Raw genomic sequence first — 23,010 nt, 5'->3', positions numbered from 1 at the left:
ATACCGGCACTTCCGGGAAGTGTCTCCATCTTGTCCGTCCCCACTGCCGCAGCCCGCGCGAAGATTCCAACCTGACGGCGGTGGTCGTCGGCCTCGGCTTTTCCCGGGAATTTTCGGTTCTATTCGGGTCTCCTCGGGTCTTTCCGCCCGGCCCCGATGTCGGATGTGTTGGCCGCGGCCGCTGGCACCCGCTTCGAACCCTCCGCGGCCGGGGTCTTCGGCAGCAGCGGGGACAGTGGCCTCGAAGGGACAAAAAGGGACCAGAAGCGGCTCTCGCTTCCGCCTTCTCCAGGTCCATCAGAGGGGCAATTGGGTCCTGTGGGTCCCCTCAGCGCCGCAGGTGAGGAACGGGGGCTCTTTCAAGGTTCCTGTCATCAATTGTCATCATCATCGTCATTATCATCAATGTACATGGCGTTGTACAAGGAAAACAAATCAAAAACTGGGTTGCTGTGAGTTTTCCGGGCTGCATGGCCATGTTCCAGAAGCATTCTCTCCTGAGGTTTCGCCCACATTTATGGCAGGCATCCACAGAGTTGTGAGGTAAATTGGAAACTAGACAAGTGGGGTTTGTATATCTGTGGGTGGGAGAATGAACTAGCATTGAAAAGCCTTGTAGCTTTAAAGCCTGGCTGAGTTCTGCCTGGGTAAATCCTAAATAAAGAACAACACTCAGAAAATGGAATTGCAGACATGAAACAATCAGGGCCAGGCAATACTTCCCAACAAATGGTCACCCCAGGCAGGAATCAGCCAGGCCTTGAACCTGAAAGGCGTTTCAATGCTAATCAAGGTGATTAATTGCAACATTCACACATGCCTCCAACAGACAAGAGTTCTTTCTCCCACCCTGGACCTTCCACAAATCTATAAACCCCACTTGACTAGTTTCCAATATATCTCAGAATCTCTGAGGATGCCTAGTATAGATGTGGGCGAAACTTCAGGAGAGAATGCTTCTGGATCATGGCCATACAGACAGGAAAACTCACAGCATCCGGCCCATACAGTTCGGTCTTCTGGGGGGCATCTGCTCCAACCAGCCAGAACCTGACTGACAACCACCATCTAGGGGACCTTTTCATAGGTTGCCCCAAGGCTATGAAACATCCTCCCGGCAGAACTCCAACAGCTAGATCAGCTGTCGGAATTTAAGACACAAGTGAAGACCTGTTTTTTCCGGCAGGCCTACCCAGACAGTCTTTAAACATAAACATGAATTTTAATGCATGTCCTTTGTTTAACTTGTTTTATCTGTTTTAATATGTATTTCATATGTTTTGGTATGTAACTTTTATGGAGGTATGCTTTAATGTGTGTATTTGTAGTGTTTTTGCTGTGCTCGTGTATTTTAATTGTTTTGTAACCCGCCTTGAGCCATGAAGAGAGGCGGGTAAGAAATCAAATTATGATTACTATTATTATTATGCGCATAACTTGAAGATATTTTAATCCAATAATTTGAAATAATTTTGCACATGAAACAGCACTGATGAACACCGAAGCCCCTTATATACTGCTATGTGATCCAGATTATCAAAGCAGATAATCCAGATTATCTATTTTGAACTGGATTATCTTAGTCTACATTGCCATATAATCCAGTTCAAAGCAAATAATCGGGATTTTATCTGGCAGTGTAGAAGGGGCCTGAATCGTCCAAAAGTGGATGCATCTATGTTGAAGAATTAGTGCAGTTTGACACCACTTCAACTGCCATGGTTCAATTCTATGGAATCCCAAGGAAGTTTTAGTTATAGAATAATAGAGTTGGAAGAGACCACAAGAGCCATCCTGTCCAAGCTCACTTTGCCATTCAGAAACATACAATCACCGCACCCTTAACAATGACCATTTAGCCTCTCTTTAATAAAAACCTACAGAAAATGAAACTATGGTGCCATTGCTATCTCTGAAAGATCCTTTGCCCTCCACTATTGCTGCTGCCCAATTGGGCAGCATTCAGCCTGGATCCTCAGCCAAATCTTGTCTGATATGGGCGACCCTTCCAGCAGCAGTGCTTCCTTCACCACAACCTTTTGCCTTGCAGGAGCATGCAGTACCACGTTTGGAAAAACTAGTGCCATTATTATATTGTCAGTATATTTCTATAACAATTTATAGGAAACCAGTGCATCCAGTGACCATTTGGGATGTCTTAATTTAGTAAGGTAAAATTACAAAACCTACAAAACAATAATCAGCCATCCCACACTGTGCTTTTTTTTTGTATATGCGTATATTGATTAATTTTTTTCAGCAATATAAGTATCATTATACAATTTGTAAAATATTTTTACACTTTCATCTTTACAGCAGATTGTTTCACATTGTACTAAGCTGTAGGTAGATATGAATTAAAATAGTCGCTTCACTAAACTATCCATCTGTGGCTGTCATTCTATACAAGAATATAGTTGTAGGATATGCATTTTCCTAGGAGTATGCATTACTAGCTTAAATGGCTTACTGCAAGATTTACTTAATTTTCACCATGCCTCTGTGTTGATTGGTTAAATCTGTTCTGTAGGAAAATCCATGAATCTGAATGAAGCCCAGGAGCTGATTGTGAGAAGTGCTTGCTGAGGCACTTGCATGGTAGAACCGAAGCATTAATAAAATCCTTTATAAATCCTTGCTATGTCCAGAATAGGGATTTTTTTTGTATTGAAGTAGATGATGGAGCTTATTCTGAAACCCAAAGTCTGTCTCCCATTAATTTTTTTTTAAAAAATGGATCTAAATAAGCAAAGATAAAATCAAAGAGCGCAAAAGCAGTTTCCGTTATAATATCACAATCAACATTAAGAGACAGCAAGATTTAACAGAATTTCTTACCAAGTACATAGTAAAAAAAAAGAGCTTAATACTCTGTGATAAAAAGTGAAGCATTGTAAATAGTAAGTCTGCTGTACTGTATAAGATTTTTGTGATGTATCTTGATGTTGTATTTATCACTCAAGCAATAATCCTTAAATGACCAACTTTCATATGCTGTAGCACTCTTTTGATGAAGTTGTTTGTCAGGATCTAGCAACTAATAACATCCCTGGAGGTATTGCCATTAGATATTGCCTTGTCTTATTTTCCCTAGCACACCAGCTATTTCTTGGTGTAACTGTTGCATCATGTAGCTTAGAATAGTAAGCCTAAAGCTCATCAAATTCTTTGGGCTTCATAGGCAAACAAATTCTAGAAGTATCTCTTTCTGGGAGGCAAAATTTCATAATTCATAACAGTTTCCTGGGTCTGACATTGTGGGAAACTATGGTGAAGTAAAGAATTTCTAGGTTAGCTATGGCTTACATTAAAGGAGGAACAGGGGAACTGTGTTCACAGACAAAAGGCTCTTTCATATATCATCTTTTAGAGGTGAGATACAATTGCCCAGACTAAGACATTGTCATCAACATTATTTTTCAATATTTTTTCATATCAGTCTCATAATTCTATTCCATTTGAGAGGACATACTTAGAACTACAGCCTGTCTGTAGTTTTTCTGTGTTTGAAAGGTTGCCATCATTAATAAGTAGGCATGTCTTTAAGCAGTCTGAACACATTTTAAAGATACTAGATCCCATCTGATTTTGGAAGCAACGAAGGGTCAGCTTCAATTAGTATTTGAATGGGAGACTTCTAATGAATACCTGGTGCTGTAGGCTGTATTTCAGAGGAAGGCACTGCAAAAACCATCTCCGAGTATTCCTTGTCTAAGAAAACCCTATGAAAATATGGGGTTGCTATAATTCAACAGTCAACTTACAGGCATGCACACATACACAGTCCTGGATTTTGTAAGTCTGTGGAATTTGCATATTGTCAGCCCAGGTTACAATGTTCTGCCTGCAATGTAAACAGTTTTTAAGGAAGTAAGTTGTCTGCTTTAAGATATGCTGCTAACAGAGCCCAAGGCTTATCTTATAAACACAAATTATGTGGTGGGTTGATTCTACCACAATAACCTATTTGCTACCTTATCTATGGGGTACTGTTGGCGTTTTCTTCCAACCACTTCTCCAGGATATTGTTACTCTAGTTTCAAATGCCATGCTTTAGTCATGACTAGGGTTTCTTTCTGAAAAGCAGGCTTACTGTTTTGAAACAGAAGCCTTCTTGATTTGTGTGCTCACAATATATTGGTTTTTTCATACTTTTTCCTGAATTCTACTAAGACAGGGTATGACATGAAAAAACAACCAGACTGAAAGACATTTTGTTTTAAATATTGGAAGTTAGGTACTACTGTAAAGCCAATGATGATTTCTGTTTTCTTTTTTTAATATAGAGAATGAAGATATAACTCAGCGGCCAGAACCTACATTCCAGACAGAAGCCAGTCTAGGAAATGATGCCTCGCTATGCAGGTAAGAAATATGTATAGTATTTGTGATAGAGATCTGTGTTACATGGTGTTTAAGGAAAAAGAAAGGGAAGATACGCTTCATTTCTCATATGATGGAGGGATTTGGAAAGCAGCTTTCACCTATCAAGATAAAATAGAGAATTGAACTTCTGTGATGTGCTTCATTTTGGAGTTTTGTTTGTTATTCTGGTAAACTTATAAAATCAGTGATGGTGATTTGTTTAGATTCAAAAGCAAACTTACAGATTGACACATTGGTTTTAAAATTCTGTATTATGGAGGCAAAGTTCATATAATATGTTGCATCTGCAGGTGGCACTTACAACAAATTAATTGGTTATGCATTGTTTAGGCACTGACCTGTAGGTGCTTACAGTGATCAAAAACTAAAGTACTCCATACTTTTTAAAAAGAGAAGTAAATGGGCGAGTCTTTGTTCCGTTATTGTGGGAACTGAATGTTAGATTTCAAAAGCAGTCTGAGATAATCCTGTCATATGAAGCTGTAGCATAAAGGAGATAAATCCCCAGGGCCTCTGTAATTATATCCCCATCGGGGAATGCTGTGCAACAGTCCAATTGATGCCAAATAGTTTTTTGCTTTGAATCTCTAGGTTAGCATGAACTCATGGTTACTCACTGTTTAAATGGTTGTGATTCTTCACATCTTTGTCTTTGATTTCCTCATTGTCATAGGCAGTTTTTTAACACTGTCTCAAGGTATTGCTTCTAGAGAAAGCAAATATAATTGTTTTGAACTCTCAAAGATTTAGATTGAACTAAAAGACACTTGCTAAATCCAATGGCTATTGAAGGCTATGTGAATGGCTTTTAGGAACAAAGCTTTCTCAGTAGTAGAACCCATTGTTAATTTACTTCCTAGGGAAGGTTGTCAGACTTGTTTGCTGTTAATTTCTTTGGCCTCATTGGCTTTTGCATTGGTAGTATTTCCATCTTTCCACTCCTTTTGATAGTGAATAGAGTTTAGTGTTTAATACTTCAAGATGTATCGTGTGTTTTAACCTCTGAGGGATATTTTATGTATAAGACATAACAGTCTCTCTTGAATAAAAAAATGTTCCACAGAAGCCTAATTTGTTTTTTGAAAATGCAAGAGATTTTAGTACCAGTGTTCCTGGAATTTTCTAGTTCAACCTAGTGTGTGGATCTTGCTAGATGACATATTTAGATCTGTAAAGGTTGGATACTTGATTCCACAGACAGTAAGAATACATAGAGATATAACATGAGACTGTTAAAAGTATTTTTGGAACAGTCTTGATATAAAGGAACTGTGAAGTGAAATAGTGGTAGTAAGGAAGCACGGGATCACTGAAAAAACCATCTGATGTATATGAGCTCCTGGAATCCTGCTGATTTAGAGCATGGTGTTAACCTAATTAATCACTTTTGCATTTTGTTACTATTGGTGACTTAAAACTGATGGTGACTTAAAACTGTTTTCTTTCCACCAACAAATAGTTTTGGTAATTGTATGGAAGTAATCTTCCTCTGTCAGTTTAAAATTCGCAGGATATTGGTTTAAGTCGCCCTTGTATCCACCTCTCTTCAACTGTGCTTGCACAATACTTTTTCATCCAGTGCTGAAAAAAAGTGCTCCTGCTGCCTGAAAAGTGCTCTGTGTTATTGGATCCTTATATTTCTGACTTACAGGCTACATAAGTCTTTCAGAGAATTGCTGAAGACTGGCTAGCTTTGCAGAAAATCGCACCCACTTTCCTGTCATTTTTAAGCTCGGAAGTTTAAACAGTTGTGAAGGAAAAACATACAATAAACTTTCTTGGCCATCTTAAGGTAATCATGAAGGCTGAATGTGTATTCAGCCATTGATTCCCATGTTTGCTGGTAGAACTTGTTTTTCTTTTCCGAGTAAGTATGGCTTGAGTCATGTGATGGCTACACTTTAGGCATCCTAATGTTATCTATATGGACACAACTGAATTATTACCAGCAAATAAATATTTCTAACTTTTTTTTATTACTACCACTAAAAGCAATGCATGATAAAAATGGAGAACAGTAATAATCAACAGCACAGTATAAATGCATCAATAAATCAGCATGAAGTTGTGGTTAATAAGTCCTAAAAGCTTGAGTAAATATTCAAGCTTTCGTGTGGTGCTAAAATGTAGATAGCATTCAACGTGTAGAGAAAGAGCACTGCATATGGAAAAGACACAGCTGAGAAAGCTGTTGCCATTATCTGGTTACTAGCCCAGCAATGACAAATATGGGGTATGAACATTTCCTCTGATGCTGTTACAGCCTCATCCAATCTATGTAAATGTGTGACAGAACCAAAAATCCAGCAAGCAGCCAAATCCCTAGGACAGTTTTACATCCTTCAGGATTAGTGAGAATAGAGGAGATAGCTATCACTGTTGTGCCTCTAGCTAACTGTTTATTTCTTTTTATATAATGTCAATCCACACTCATCAAACACTGTAAACTACTTTGTCATACTGTGAAAGAGAAGACTTTCAGCTCAGTAATGAATACATGTCTCATAGTAAAGCAAGGAATTGGAAAATAACTTTATTAAATTAGAGTAGGCAACTGTGAGCTTGGTGAATCAATGGTCTTACTTTGGAGAAAATAACTTTATAGATATTTATAATTCTATATGCAGTGGGCAGTATTGGGAGGGTAGGTAGCTGGCAGGACCAGCAAGCTCTTACGCAAGCCTCTTATGCCATTTCTTTGCTGTGACATCAATAATATAGAGATTTTGTATTTCTCTCTTATAAGATGTTACTTGTGAAAGTTACATTTATAGACACAGAGACATGAGAACAAAACTGTCAAATTGCTATACTATATTTAGGTGATATGGGATGGTGGACAGATTAATTCTGTTAGATTGTTGGGTATTTTGTCAAAGTCAGTGTTTACAAAGCAGCCCAAGAGATGATTGGATGGGCTCAGCTGGAATATTTTCTGCTACCTGTGGGATTACAGTGCAGAACAATGATTAATTCTAGCTGTACTTTCACTTGTATGTGACAGAATCCACTTAGCTGTATCATACATATAGATGGTAGAATTGTCCTGTTTCTACAGTATCCCAAATCTTCCTGCAAGCCGTTTTCCCACAACTTACTAGAGAATTGAAAATTGTTGTTTGCTTCACCTCATCATTATAGAGTGCTCTTAAAACACTGAATTGAAATACTGTCTTTCTCTGAGAGGTTGCAGAATGGGTCATCTCTAAATGAAGATACTGCAGAGGATTCTGAATGTGGTCATGGAAATCAAGAAGAGCAAGATGTAGTGGGAAAGGAGATCCTAACAGATCAAATCCAACCACAAAAGGAGGTGGGGTTTGCCCCTTGGGCAATATCTTACATACCATATCAATGTTGTATTCCTTTGTTTCCAAATGCAATATTCATCTTTGCTGCACTAAGACAATATGCTTCGGTAAGATTTGCTTGGAATATTCTTTTATAGTACAGGTACACTTCTGCTTACATTATTGGATTTTTCTGTTTCTTTGATATGTTAGGGTTTGTAAACTTCATTAAATACATATATTATTACATGCAAACTATTCATGACAAATGTTGACGTTTTGGCTGCATGCAATTTTTAAAAATAAAAAATGTGGATTATAGCCCAATATATTAAGTTAAGAATAAAGTTTGATAGTGTGACAAAGTTTTGAAGAGGTTTCCCATGACTTCAAAAACAAATATGGATGCAATTAAATCTTCTATTTATTTAAAGACCATGATAAGAGGAAGAGTGGTTGCAATAAAAGAGATTAGAAGATTGTAAAATCAGACAGCTACTATCATTAAAAAGTATCTTGGCAAAGCTTTGGACAATATTTTAAGAATCACAGAGTACAGGAAACAGATTTGGGGCAGTTTGTGGTATGGAGTGTGAATTACACAGGTGGTTAGCAATATTTACTAGAGCAAATTATGTTAAATTAAAATTAAAATACATACTAACTCACATTCTTACTGGCTGAAGATTTTTGGAAGTTATCTAAAAAAAGGAACCTCGACAGTTTTAAAAATAATATATAATATCACTGGCAACTGTTCTGTAAGTTGATTAATCTGTCCTTATGGCGTTGAAAGCAGCAATACTTGGATGAACTTGTGAAAGCAAAATTTACAGTAATTTGGTTTTACATTTGCTTTTACTTAGAATATGTAATTGGAATCAAAAGTAAGCTTTCTGAAAACAAATTTATTGTCCTAGCTATTGGTATTAATTCACTCTGTCATTGTACAATGATAAAAAATGTCTATGTATATAACCTGCTATTGATCAAAGTGATTTTGATAGTCTTGATTATAATAAAATAGTAAAAGTTTATTTTTAACCCGCTCTATCTCCCCGGGGGGACTAGGGTTGCAAATCTTCATCCAGACATTACAGCCATAACCATATAGTAAAAATAAAAATGGGGTACTAAGATGCATCTATCTTGGCTACCTGGCTTCACCACTGATCCCGTTCCTACTTTCTCCCTGATGGGCATTGATCTGTGTGAATCTTCTCTTTGCCAACAGTCAGAAGAAGAGGTGAGGGTGAAAGAGAGGATGTGTAGCGGTCTTGGAGAGTAGAAGTCTGTAGAGGAAAGACTTACTTGACCCTTGTCCTTGTAACTTTTAAGTTTTTCAAGATACATGTTCAATACTTGGTAATTTGGTCCTTATCTTCAGAGAATTGCTGCATTTGTTGGCTTAGAAACTGTATCAACAGGTTAAAAGGGCATAATAAAATAAGGTAAAGCTTAATAATGAAATAGCTGAATCTTACTAGACAGTAATACTGAGGAAACATGTTTCTCCATAGGAGGCTGTTGTGCAGGTGAGAAAATGCCCTACTCCAGAAGGGCCAGGTGATATAGTCATGATACAGTCAGAATATACTGGCGCTGTAGATGTCCTCTCAGCAGAGCTCGAAACAACAGATCTGCTGGGAGAGCAGAAAAAAGGTGAGGCTAAGATTTTATTTCTCTCTTAGTTTGACCTCGAAGCCAATGTTCTGAGCAATAAATATATGTAATATTGGTGCTCTATTGCCATAGGGTATGCTAAGTGAAACTGATCTACAAGTAAGTAGAATAGAAGACCTGAAGGTCATATGAATTCTGGTATAATGTATTTCTTATTCTCAGTTTGGTGCCTCCTGAATATTCTCTTCCTCTCATATCATTTCAAGCTACATTATCAGTTTGTGGTACATGTATAGTATGTGACAGAAACATAAATGGAACTTACAAGGAATCAGGGAGACTCAAATGTTGAAATCATATTTATTTATGTTTAATCTCTGAGATGAGGTTCTCAAAGCTATAGTTCTCTGGAGATGTAATGCAATCTGTTCTGCTTAGCAAATCAGTTCAATACGCTTATGGTGCTAATTTCTTAAATCACAATCAAGCTACTTTCAGTAGCTATATGTATAGTAAGCTATAGTTTGATATGTTAATTAGCACAGCTGTTTAATTGCAGAATTGTTTTTAAAATACATGAGCAATATTTGGTAATCTGGACTCTTCTGAAAATTCTGTATTTGTTAGCTTAGAAACTGCATCAATAGGTTAAAAGGCATAATAAACTATAGTAAAATTTAATATTTAAAGAACTAGCTGAATGTTACTTGAAAATAATAGTATAATTTGAGTTAACATTGAAATAACAGTGTCAATCAACTCAAAGTAAAGTTGGAATAAGGTGTAGAAATCTAAAGAAGGAAAAAAAGTCTTCTCGCACATAGACAGGAATTCTTTCTGAAATATAGCAAAATTATTAGACTACCTAGTCCTATTAAAGAAGAGTTCCAAGTCCATAATGCCATCTTTGTTTCTTTCAGTTCGACCACCTCCCCTGATTCCACCAACCACTTGGACAAGCTCTAAGATAAGAGATTTCAAAGCAAAGATGGCCAAGGAAAAAAATGCTCGAATGGTGGTCAAACGGGGTGAGGTGTTAACAGTCCGGGTGCCAACTCACCCAGATGGAAAGCAAGTCTGCTGGGAATTTGCCACAGAAGATTATGACATTGGTTTTGGGGTCTATTTTGATTGGACCCCCGTTACTAGCACTGCCATTACTGTCCAGGTCAGTGAATCAAGTGATGAAGAGGATGAAGAGGAAGAGTTTGAAGGTCAGTGCACAAGTGGATAAGTGGAATAATAGTTGCTGTACTGAAGTGCTTCAATGTTTCACTGTACCTCATATCTATTTATCTTTATGGTTCTACACTTTTTGAATCCCAAATGAGATCACACAGATCATCCTTCCCTTCTGTTTTGCATTTCCTCTGCCTTGCACAGGCTTTGCCATTTGATCCATTGCACACTGAGAGCCAGAATAATGTAGTAGATCAGGAACCTAGGAAACCAAGGTTTGAATCTCCTCTCATTCATGGAATTCTGTTGAATGACCTTGGCCAAGGCACACTCTCTCAATCATAGATGTAGGTAATTGCAAAACCTTGAATACATCTTGCCAAGGAAATCCTGTGGCAGAACCACCCTAAGTCAGAGTTGACTTGAAGGCACATAACAGCAACAACCCATTATGGCTGAAATGGTTCAGAGAGTTAAAACATGAGCATGGTAGTAAAATTATTAGCATTAGAGATTAGCAAAAAGATTTAAAAAGAACAACTGGATTGTCTCAGTGGCCATGGGTGCATCTACACTGTAGAATTAATGCAATTTGGCACCACTTACTGCCATGGCACAATGCTATGGACTTCTGAGATTTGTAGTTTAATGAGGTTCCAACACTATTTGGCAGAGAAGGCTAAAGACCTTGTAAAACTATAGCAACCATGATTCCAGTCCATTGAAGCATGGCAGTTAAAGTGCCATGCTTCAAAATTTTATTAGTTCTACAGTGTCACTTCATTCAAACATATGATAATTTCTAGCTAATTTTAAACTGAATTTTTTTCTTCTCTCAGCAATTCAGAATGACTTGCATATGATTCCCAGGCCTGTGGTAAGCTTTCACTACTGCTTTAGAATTTTTTTGTATGTGTCGGGAGCGACTTGAGAAACTGCAAGTCGCTTCTGATGTGAGAGAATTGCAAGGTCTGCAAGGATGTTGTCCAGGGGACATCAGGATGTTTGATGTTTTACCATCCTGTGGGAGGCTTCTCTTATGTCCCTGCATGGGGAGCTAGAGCTGACAGATGAGAGCTCACCCCCCTCCCTGGATTTGAACCACCAACCTTTCGGTCAACAGTCCAGTCAGCACGATGGTTTAACCCAATCTACCACACACTTTCAGATTATTCCCAGGACCAAAGTCAGGAGTAAGATTTATTTATTTATTTATTTATTTATCATATCAGAAGCAAACCGAGGGTATAGTTGTAATGTATTTAAAAACACAAATAAAGTTAAAAACTTGGTTTTATACTAAATGTCCTTTGACCAGTAGCTGACCACTTGGAATGCCTCTGGCGTTGCTATAAGAAGGTCCTCCATTGTTTGTGTGGCATGGCTCAGACTGATTTGTAATAGGTGGTCTGTGGTTTGCTCTTCTCTACACTTTCATGTCGTGGACTCCACTTTGTGGCCCCACTTCTTAAAGCTGGCGCTGCATCTTGTGGTGCCAGAGCGCAGTCTGTTCAGCACCTTCCAAGTCACCCAATCTTCTGTGTACCCAGGAGGGAGTCTCTTATTTAGTATCAGCCATGACTTGAGGTTCCGGGTTTTAGCCTGCCACTTTTGGACTCTTGCTTGCTGAGGTGTTCCTGTGAGTGTCTCTGTAGGTCTTAGAAAACTATTTCTTGATTTAAGACTCTGGCAAGCTGGCTGATATCCAAACAGGGGATGGGCCAGAGATGTCTCAGTGTTGGTCCTTTCAATTCAGGCTGCTACTTCCCAGCAGATGTCATGTGGTGCAATACTGGCTAAATAGTGTAATTTCTCCAGTGGTGTGGAGCATTGATATCCCGTGATAATGTGGCATGTCTCAGTGAGAGCTACATCCACTCTTTTAATGTGGTGAGATGTGTTTCACACTGGGCATGCACAGCAACAGAGTAGCAAAGCGCAAGGGCAGATGTCTTCGTTGTGTCTGGTTATGATCCCCAAGTTGTGTCAGTCAGCTTTCGTATGATATTGTTTCTAGCACCCACTTTTTGCTTGATGGAAGAGTAAGATGAATAAAAATGCATTATTAAGAATGCATATTGTAGCCAGCTAATAGTCAACACGGATTTACCAAAAACAAGTCATGCCAGACTAATCTGATCTCTTTTTTCGATAGAGTTACAAGTTAGGTCGATACAGGGAATGCCGTGGATGTAGCGTACCTGGATTTCAGTAAGGCCTTCGACAAAGTCCCCCACGACCTTCTGGCAAACAAACTAGTAAAATGTGGGCTAGACAAAACTACGGTTAGGTGGATCTGTAATTGGCTAAGCGAATGAACCCAGAGGGTGCTCACCAATGCGTCGTCTTCATCATGGAAAGAAGTGACAAGTGGAGTGCCGCAGGGCTCCGTCCTGGGCCCGGTTCTGTTCAACATCTTTATTAACGACTTAGACGAAGGGTTAGAAGGCACGATCATCAAGTTTGCAGACGACACCAAACTGGGAGGGATAGCTAATACTCCAGAAGACAGGAGCAGAATTCAAAACGATCTTGACAGACTAGAGAGATGGGCCGAAACTGACAAAATGAAGTTCAACAGGGACAAATGCAAGATACTTCATTTCGGCAGAAAAAATGGAAATCAAAGATACAGAATCGGGGACGCCTGGCTTGACAGCAGTGTGTGCGAAAAAGATCTTGGAGTCCTCGTGGACAACAAGTTAAATATGAGCCAACAATGTGATGCGGCAGCTAAAAAAGCCAACGGGATTCTGGCCTGCATCAATAGGGGAATAGCGTCTAGATCCAGGGAAGTCATGCTCCCCCTCTATTCTGCCTTGGTCAGACCACACCTGGAATACTGCGTCCAATTCTGGGCACCGCAGTTGAAGGGAGATGTTGACAAGCTGGAAAGCGTCCAGAGGAGGGCGACTAAAATGATTAAGGGTCTGGAGAACAAGCCCTATGAGGAGCGGCTTAAAGAGCTGGGCATGTTTAGCCTGCAGAAGAGAAGGCTGAGAGGAGACATGATAGCCATGTACAAATACATGAGGGGAAGTCATAGGGAGGAGGGAGCAAGCTTGTTTTCTGCTGCCCTGCAGACTAGGACACGGAACAATGGCTTCAAACGACAGGAAAGGAGATTCCACCTGAACATCAGGAAGAACTTCCTCACTGTGAGAGCTGTTCGACAGTGGAACTCTCTCCCCCGGGCTGTGGTGGAGGCTCCTTCTTTGGAGGCTTTTAAACAGAGGCTGGATGGCCATCTGTCGGGGGTGCTTTGAATGCGATTTCCTGCTTCTTAGCGGGGGGTTGGACTGGATGGCCCATGAGGTCTCTTCCAACTCTACTATTCTATGATTCTATGAAAACTTGACAAGCCTTCTCACAATCAAAAACTTAGCAATTCTTTCTACAAACCATCAAGGATTTGCACTTAATTAGGGAATGAATTCCATAGATTGGGGAGCACTGCAGGAATGGTTTGCTGTGTTCCTTTGCTTAGACCAAGTCTAAGGTTAATGATAATTAGTGTACTGTTTTAAGATTCAGATTACAAATCCTGCACTTATTTTTTCTGTACTGGCAATAAAACAACTAAGCTGTATGTTTATTATGTGTCTTCAAGTTGTTTCTGATTTATGGAAACCCCAAGGCAGTGTTTCTCAAACTGTGCTCCTCCAGGTGTTTTGGACTTCAACTTCCAAAAATCCCAGTCAGTTTACCAGCTGTTAGGAATCATAGGAGCTGAATTCCAAAACATCTGGAGGAGTACAGTTTGAGAAACTTTGTCCTAAGGCAAACCTACCAAAGAGTGTTCTTGGCAAGATTTGTTAAGAGAGAGGTTTGCCTTTATGTTCCTCTGATGCTGAGAGAGTGTGATTTGCCTAAGATCATCTAGTGTGTTTCAAGCAAGGATTCGAACCCTAGTCTTCAGAGTCTTAATAAAAAGCTCAAATCACTACTACATGCTGGGTCTTTATGCAGACACAATGCTTGAATTTTAGCTTCAGTTATATGTACTCAGTTTCATAGGTCCAAAAACACTGGATTTAGCAATGATGAAAACCTCCTTAATTATTATTTCTCTAGTCATAGAAAGTTGCTGTGCATTATCTTTAAGTTTTCATCACTGACTATAGTATGCAATATACAAACCTGTGGATGCTGAAAAATATACTGGTGTCAGTGTGATTAACTGTTCTGTAAGCATGGTTTGGGGTTTTTTAAAACACATTACTGACATATAAGAAGGACTAAGGTGTTGAATTTCAAGAAGATACTTTTAGAGAGATGTAGTGATTCAAGGGCATTGTTAATAGGAACTGTCTTGAGAGCCACGTCCAGCATTTGGCCTTATGCCTTCTTCGTAAAGACGGTTTTGATCAGTCAGTCTTACCCTGATTCCAAGCCTTTGTATTTCTTCTCTTGGCTTCTTAACATGAGAAATGTGTTGCGTGTTTTTCTTCTCAGGACCTATCCCTGTTGGTGATGTGGAAAGGGGCTCCAAAAGCTATTTGAGAAGCCATTATGGGGAGATCATGCCAGTCTACCGAAGGGACAGCCATCACGAAGTGCAAATAGGCAGCCACGAGTATCCAGGCGAAGGCATCTACTTGCTCAAATTCGATAACTCTTACTCTCTTCTACGCAACAAGATTCTTTTCTTCCATGTCTATTATACCAGCTAAGCAAGGTTGGAATGAGTGAGACATAAAGGACTAGAGCGAAGTCTGTGACTAGAGGTACTTCTTGATAGCCAAATCTTATATGCATTTCTGTGCTTATGTGCAGATGACTTCTTTCAGTTGCGCTTCACTGTGAAGGTGGGGCAAGCAGTCACTGGCAGCAGCTCCACTTTGTTTTATGCAAACACCATGCTGGATTTTTAGCCTCAGCAAAGCAAGTCACTGGACGTGGGGTTCAAGTGTTTGCCTTTCCTTTCTGTTGCACTTGTATGAACTCAGATTGAAATATGCCTTTTACTTTTTGGGTGCATTATATTCTCTTCTTATATTCTGGCTGCAAAAATTCACTTGGATCAACTGCCAAAGCAGCCTGTAGAACTGTGTCTAGAACTGTGCTGTTACTGTGATATGAGGCGTTGTCATTTGCCTGGTCCATGAGAATCTCATGAAATCGAATGTAAATAAGCCTTCAGCACCACTGGAAGCGTGCCTTTCTTCTGCCTCCAGGAACACTGGCATGTTCAGTGCAAGGCACAGCCAGGATTCAATTTTTGACATACATGTTTGGATAGCACAGCTTGACTTGAATCAGCAACCAGAGTTGATCCAAGAGTTAAGACCTCATGAATTTTCTGTCAATAAAGGGAGTAAAACAACTATGGGAGAAGGAACAATAAACCATAAAACTCTTGTTTGGGGAAATAATTGAAAATCTGTCATAAACAAAAATTTACTTTCTGTTCCTTCACACATTTTAAGGCACAATGTGCTTCTCTAATAATTGGCTTTTTGCATAAATTCAGCACAGCGTTAGATATAGTTGTCAAACCAGAATTTACTAGAAGGATATAAAATCCTCTAATAAATGGAAGCCCAAGAGTTACATGTTTTTGTTTCCACTGAATGTGATATTTTGGGTAAATATTTTAAAAATGCATCACCTTGATAGTCAAATTGAAGCAGTCTGTTCTCTGCTGCCTATCACTTCTTACGTATCCATAGTCTGAATGTGGTTATATGATTTTTGTGCTTCTTATGTATGCTATGCTTCACCTCAGTTCCCCAGCAGTATAACATTTCCAACAGAAAAAAACTTACACGCAGACCTAAGTGCACCTACTCAAACCCATCCCAAACACAAACAAGTTAGTACAGGAAAAAAGTGACAGTGAAGCAGTCATTGGCCCACACATTAGCCCTTTTCCTTCTCTTATAAGGGCTTTGAGTTATTAGTTCTGATAAGGATTCTGCAGTTTGTTCATGTTTTATTATGGTATGGACCCCACCAGTCAGTCTAGGCCTTATTTTAAAAATCCATCATTGAAGATCTCAGGACTATCAGTAACCAGTAAGAATCTCTTTCCACACATCCCACACAGAGTTCAGATGCTATTGCCAGTTTTTAATAAGTAGCACAATTTCCTATCCCATATCAGAGTTTGGCAATTGCATCATCTGTCATTCACAGCTCAGGTCTTAGAGGATATATGTATGTATCTTATGGTTGTCTCTGCAGCAGAGGATGTATAAATGTATACAAAGATTTCAGATGCAAATGTGAATATGCCTTTCAAAACAGCTGCTGTCTGTGACATTTTATCTAATGTGTTTCCTTGGTTCTTTGCATGATTGCAGCAAACATTCATAGTTTAACATGGATTTTTGGAAACGTTTCTAGGGAAAGCCATTGCTGATACAAGTTTAGTGATGGAAGATATAAAGCCAAAGAATTCACTTTCCAAAAATGCTTCAGATTCTCTTTGCCATATTATGTACTTTGCTAAGTGAAGCTAATAATGTAACTGGAAAAGTAAATAGGACGGGGAAAAACCATTTTTTGCAATCAACACAATTCTAATGGAGAAAAGGTTCATGGAGTTGAATCTTCAACTTTTTCCACTTCAAGCAATGGAAATGAGAAATGGTAAAGAAGTATCCTTACTAACTTTTAAAAAGTTTTTCAAGTGCAATTTGTTTTCCTTCAGGTTATGATTTGAGGAACTCATACACAACTTGTTGTAGACCAATAACATGAAAAGGAGAAAAAACTGCAGTAATTGGTTTGGGATAGGGAATCGCAGACATTCTAGTATTAACATAAATGAAAAATCTTTGACTTAAAGGATAGGACGTATATTTCTTTTTTCATAAATGAGCAGTGTAGGAACTGCTCCTTTAAAGTGGTCTCAAAAAGCTTCCCTCATTTTTTTCTCCTTTTTGAATTACCTGTAGACAGCTTTTTAACAACTTGCCTTCCCTGAATGTGCATTTAAACTAAGGTTATTTGTTATTATTCAAAGTATTTCCCTTGAGACCTTAATCTATTTACTTTCTACACTATACACAACCCATTTTTATGTGTCCATTTTGAACACTGTTTTGTTAGAAATTGGAGATAATGAGTAGTTGTTTTATTTAAAGTTCTGCCTGAAGAAGGAATATAAAAATAAAGGTTGTATATATGCATGTTTGAGCTAAGATTGTGCATGTTTAAGATGAAGGACAGAATTTGAAGTGGTTGTTTTTATTGTGTAATTCTCTTTGTGCTGCTGAGGGCTGTGTCGGGCTCTGCCTGGTCACATCCTTCCCTCTCCAAAATTTTTCAAACTTGTGAGTGGCATCAGATTACATATCCTACTCAAATACTATCCAAAATATCTGATCCATATACTTGCCAGACCAAGACTTGTTCAGGCATAGGGATGGCACCGATCTATGTCATCATATGCCATAGGTTGGTGTACCTTCCCATCATAAACTGCTTACAAAATAAATTGTGAGATCATAGAATCACAGACTGAAAAACTCTGGAGGCTTTTGTGAGAAACAGCTAGGACAAATATACATACTAGTTTTGAATTGATGCAGATACTTTTTGTCCTGTTTACATTCATTGGTGTAGATGAAAGAGAAATGCAATTTTAGAGAAATCAGATATAGTTTCAGATTGGTCAAAATATAGGATAGGCATTTTCTAAAATTTATGACTAACTTTATATTTGATGTACTTTGAGCTTTGTTCTGCATGATTGATATAACTTGGCTAATTTATTCCTTTTCATCATGTACAAAAGTAACATGACGAAAGAATGAAAAATATATAGCAATTAAAGATGGGGAGGAATTATGTCTAGCATCCAACCATGGTAGCTCTTCAAAAAAGGTTCTCTGAATGTTTTATGGTTCTTTATAACTTAATTTTGGCCTCGTTTGGTTTTTCCTCTTACAAAAAAACTCATGAATTAATGTTATTAATTTATTCTATTTCTTCTATTTATTGCTGTAATCAAATTCCATTTGGTCAAGTTTCTGTGTATTTAGTATGATAAAGAAGCCTATTAGATAAATGATAATCTAGGTGACAATCTATTCTAAGGATCCCTTAATGTTACTTGGAGAAAATTAAAACTGCTTTGATCATCTCCTTAAAACAATTAAGGGTATCAGGAACCTGATTAAACAAGAACTATGTGATATAGCGTGGCTATAGTGTTTTGAGTGTTGCATTATGACTCTGGAGACCAGAGTTTGAATTCCCACTCAGCCATGGAAACCCATAGGGTAGCTTTCAGCAAGTCATATTGTCTCCAACTTAAGGGAACCCATTTGGACAAATCTTGCAACAAAAAAAACAAACAACTATGATAGGTTCACCATAAATCAGAAATGATTTAAAGACACATAACAACAATATGATATAAACCAAAGTCTATATTCCTGTTCACATGCACCTAGGAGTAAGTACCATTTAGGTCACTGGGGCTTATTTCTAAGTAGACATGTAGAAGATTGTATTGTTGGACTTATAGAACCCCATGGACTTGTGCCTTTAAAGCATGTTCTTATTCCCCCTTTCTTGAATGACAAGTTTCAGACAGTTCACTGCAGTGATATAACCTAACTTCTGACTACCTTGTTTGGGTGAATCGTGTCTGCTTTTAGTTGTTCATTCTCTACTGCTCAGACCACGACACCAAGATAGATATCTGTGCAACAGAAGAGCCTGTGTATTGTTTGTCTTATAGCCATGATTATCTGGGGGAAATCAGTTGAACAAATGTTCTCTTTAATCTTAAAGCATTCTGTGGCCTTAAATGGCTCTTTTGTTTTGCAATACAGGCAGCCCTTAGGTTACAAACATCCAACTTACAAACGACTCATAGTTAAGACAATTTTTTCAAAATCCAATTATCACAGGGACAGAAAGTGAGGTGAAATCTTCTGAACAGGAACAGAGACAATAAAACAAATATTACTGGGGTGTCCGAACAGACAGCAAAACACATCACAGGGGTGTTAGCTCTTCCCTATGCTGTCCAAAGATATATATGTGTGTGTGTGTGTGTGCGCGCGCACTGGAGTTACACTGAAAAGTGTACCTGTTCTGATTTACAAACATATTCAACTTAAGAACTGCTTGTAGTTAGTTTGCCACTAATCATTTGGCTGTGGTAAATCCTAGGAAACAAAGTAAATATGGGTTGAGTTTTGTTTGTTTGTTCTTGTTTAAGTATGTGCAATTTCAGAATATTGTGTTTCCTTAAGAGTCAGACATTTGAGAACTCCTGGTCTTGAACAGAACGGTTACTTGGCATGCAGAGTAGGGGACTTCTTTTCAAGAAATAGAGATGCAATGGACATAGATTTTTGACTGATAAACCAACGATGGATTAATCTTTCCCTAGGACATCACTAGAATACTCTTACATAGTTTTATTTATGTTTTGGACATTCAAGACATAAAGAATTTCTGCATAATTCAGAGCTCACGTCCAGCGTTTTAAATAGGTAGTTGGCATCATATCACTGGAGCCCTGGTGGCGAAGTGTGTTAAAGCACTGAGCTGCTGAACTTGCAGACCGAAAGGTCGCAGGTTCAAACCCCGGGAGCGGAATGAGTGCTCACTGTTAGCTCCAGCTTCTGCCAACCTAGCAGTTCGAAAACATGCCAATGTGAGTAGATCAATAGGTCCTGCTCAGTAGGTCAGTAGATCCTGCTCCGGCAGGAAGGTAACGGCACTCCATGCAGTCATGCCGGCCACATGACCTTGTAGGTGTCTATGGACAACGCCGGCTCTTCGGCTTAGAAATGGAGATGAGCACCAACCCCCAGAGTCAGACATGACTGGACTTAATGTCAAGAGAAACCTTTACCTATCATATCACCAGCTAGGTGTTTCCTCTTGTAGTTGCTGTGTCATTAACCATTAATGGATATAGAATTGGACAAGAAACCCAAGGCATCACGTCTATGGCTACAACTTCTAAAATCCCTGCTCTTAAATGGCTGGAGAAAAAAACTTTTCCAAGTTCTAGAAGCTGATGGCTAAACCCTGCCCAAGGAAGGCTGTTTTGTAGAATGTGGTGATGCATAGGATTGGATGGCAAAAAGATGAAAACTGGTATTGGAAGTCTAACGTTTTGACAGAAACACATGGATATGCTATTTGTCTTCTGAAATGATCAGGCTCTAACTGCAGTTTGCCTGCGAGTCAGAATGCCAGTTTGGTGCTCTTTTTTGGCACCTTGTGAGGTTTTTTTTTTTTTTTTGGGGGGGGGGGGGGTAAGATTCCTCCTAATCTGAAATGTTATGCACCAGATATGTATATGTTTGTATCCTGCCATGCATACTTTTTTCTTTAAACTGAAACGGTATTTATATGTTTTGGTACTGGCTTGGTACAGTCTTTCTAATGTGTATGCTGTTGAAACAGAATGTAATGTCTGTTACACTGTATGAAGTATCTGTTTTGTGACTGTATGTTTGATTTTTTAAACATCATTAAATCTTTTCACTATTCACCTAAGAAACTTTGTTTTTCTTTGCTTTTAGTTAAAAAGTCCTTTGTGTACAAAAGTTGTTCCTGAATCAGTATGCCAGCCTGCAACTGTACCAAGTTCAAGAGCACAGATTTTCTTGTGGAAATTTTGTATTTCTGTTTGTGTGGGTAATTGTCCTGGAGTATGAAACACAAGCAGTTCACAGTAGATTTATTGACTAAGCTCAAACAAGAAGTGCGAAATGTTTTTATGCTCACTTGTGAACTGTTTTAATAGAAAACAAAAACAAACCCCTGTTTATTTCCTTTCGTGCTTGGCTAAATATCCATTTTTGGATAAACATGGTAAAGAGGGTCAACTTGCTTTACCAACCTAGCAACGAGTTGGGTCGATACAGGGAACGCTGTGGATGTAGCGTACCTGGATTTCAGTAAGGCCTTCGACAAAGTCCCCCACGACCTTCTGGCAAACAAACTAGTAAAATGTGGGCTAGACAAAACTACAGTTAGGTGGATCTGTAATTGGCTAAGCGAATGAATCCAATGCGTCGTCTTCATCTCGGAAAGAACTCACGAGTGGAGTGCCACAGGGTTCCATCCTGGGCCCGGTTCTGTTCAACATCTTTGTTAACGACTTAGACAAAGGGTTAGAAGGCACGATCATCAAGTTTGTAGATGACACCAAACTGGGAGGGATAGCTAACACTCCAGAAGACAGGAGCAGAATTCAAAAAGATCTTGACAGATTAGAGAGATGGGCCGAAACTAACAAAATGAAGTTCAACAGGGACAAATGCAAGATACTTCACTTTGGCAGAAAAAATGAAATGCAAAGATACAGAATGGGGGACGCCTGGCTCGACAGCAGTACGTGTGAAAAAGATCTTGGAGTCCTCCTGGACAACAAGTTAAACATGAGCCTACAATGTGACGCGACTGCTAAAAAAGCCAACGGGATTCTGGCCTGTATAAATAGGGATATAGCATCTAGATCCAGGGAAGTCATGTTATTCCTCCTGGACCACACCTGGAATACTGTGTCCAATTCTGGGCGCCACAATTGAAGGGAGATGTTGACAAGCGGGAAAGCGTCCAGGGAAGGGCAACTAAAATGATCAAGGGTCTGGAGAACAAGCCCTATGAGAAGCGGTTTAAAGAACTAGGCATGTTTAGCCTGCAGAAGAGAAGGCTGAGAGGAGACATGATAGTCATGTACAAATACGTGAAGGGAAGTCATAGGGAGTAGGGAGCAAGCTTATTTTCTGCTGCCCTACAGACTAGGGCACAATGGCTTTAAACTACAGGAAAGGAGATTCCACCTGAACATCAGGAAGAACTTCCTCACTGTGAGGGCTGTTTGGCAGTGGAACTCTCTGCCCTGGACTGTGGTGGAGGCTCCTTCTTTGGAGGCTTTTAAGCAGAGGCTGGATGGCCATCTGTCGGGGGTGCTTTGAATGAGATTTTCCTGCTTCTTGCAGGGGGTTGGATTGGATGGCCCGTGAGGTCTCTTCCAACTCTACTATTCTATGATTCTATGATCACAGTTCTGATTCTTGTAATCAGAATTATTCATGTAGTAACAGGTATGAAGGAGGCGGTTGTTACAACCTGTAACTAAAATGGATTTAATTGGTATTATTTCTACTTGGTGTACACAATGCAGTGATGAAAATGAGTCTGAAAAGTTAAATAAACACAAACAAACGTGTACTTGGGATCATCCTCTTGAAAGCTTTGTTTACAACACTTGAATTTTGGAATCTTAACTGGGAAACTGGTTTTAAAACTGGAAGTGGACTTCTTGTCACTTTTTAATATAATGGAGTCACTCCTCTCCTGTAGCTGGTGAAGGCACCCCCCTCCTCATTATGATCAGGGCTCCAGGGATGAAATATCCATACTCAAACAGACAAGTGGAGGTTTAAACCCAAACTAGTTTGCCCTTCAGCAGCATGTGTCACTTAGTCTAACAATGGGCTTACTTTCCAGTAAGTACATACATAATTTTTTCTCTCTTAAGCAAACCTGTATTTTACATCCAAGAATAGATGCCGAGTCTAGATAAGATTTCAAAAAGTAAGTG

General features: G+C 39.0%; 1 protein-coding gene across 1 annotated transcript; it reads left to right on the top strand.

Annotated features, from left to right (window-relative positions):
• The first annotated feature begins 156 nt into the window (after nucleotides 1-156).
• On the top strand, nucleotides 157-20,949 carry tmed8 (transmembrane p24 trafficking protein family member 8). The gene is made up of 6 exons (XM_003214430.4): nucleotides 157-340; nucleotides 4,287-4,365; nucleotides 7,573-7,699; nucleotides 9,197-9,338; nucleotides 10,220-10,513; nucleotides 14,934-20,949. Exons 1-6 carry the CDS (start codon nucleotides 157-159, stop codon nucleotides 15,149-15,151), a joined length of 1,044 nt encoding a protein of 347 aa, XP_003214478.2. The 3' UTR covers nucleotides 15,152-20,949.
• Nucleotides 20,950-23,010: the final 2,061 nt, after the last annotated feature.

Source organism: Anolis carolinensis, chromosome 1, assembly GCF_035594765.1.
Source record: "Anolis carolinensis isolate JA03-04 chromosome 1, rAnoCar3.1.pri, whole genome shotgun sequence".
NCBI lineage: Eukaryota > Metazoa > Chordata > Lepidosauria > Squamata > Dactyloidae > Anolis > Anolis carolinensis.
The sequence above is the reverse complement of the archived record's forward strand: the minus strand, read 5'-3'. Positions and strand labels throughout refer to the sequence as shown.

What these genes read in the sequence shown, in the direction of transcription:
- tmed8 (XM_003214430.4), top strand. Translation starts at nt 157, where the DNA reads ATGTCGGATGTGTTGGCCGCGGCCGCTGGCACCCGCTTCGAACCCTCC. An exon ending in AATGATGCCTCGCTATGCAG is followed by an intron (nt 4,366 to 7,572) that starts GTAAGAAATATG and finishes TTTCTCTGAGAG; the next exon opens with GTTGCAGAATGGGTCATCTC. An exon ending in AAATCCAACCACAAAAGGAG is followed by an intron (nt 7,700 to 9,196) that starts GTGGGGTTTGCC and finishes GTTTCTCCATAG; the next exon opens with GAGGCTGTTGTGCAGGTGAG.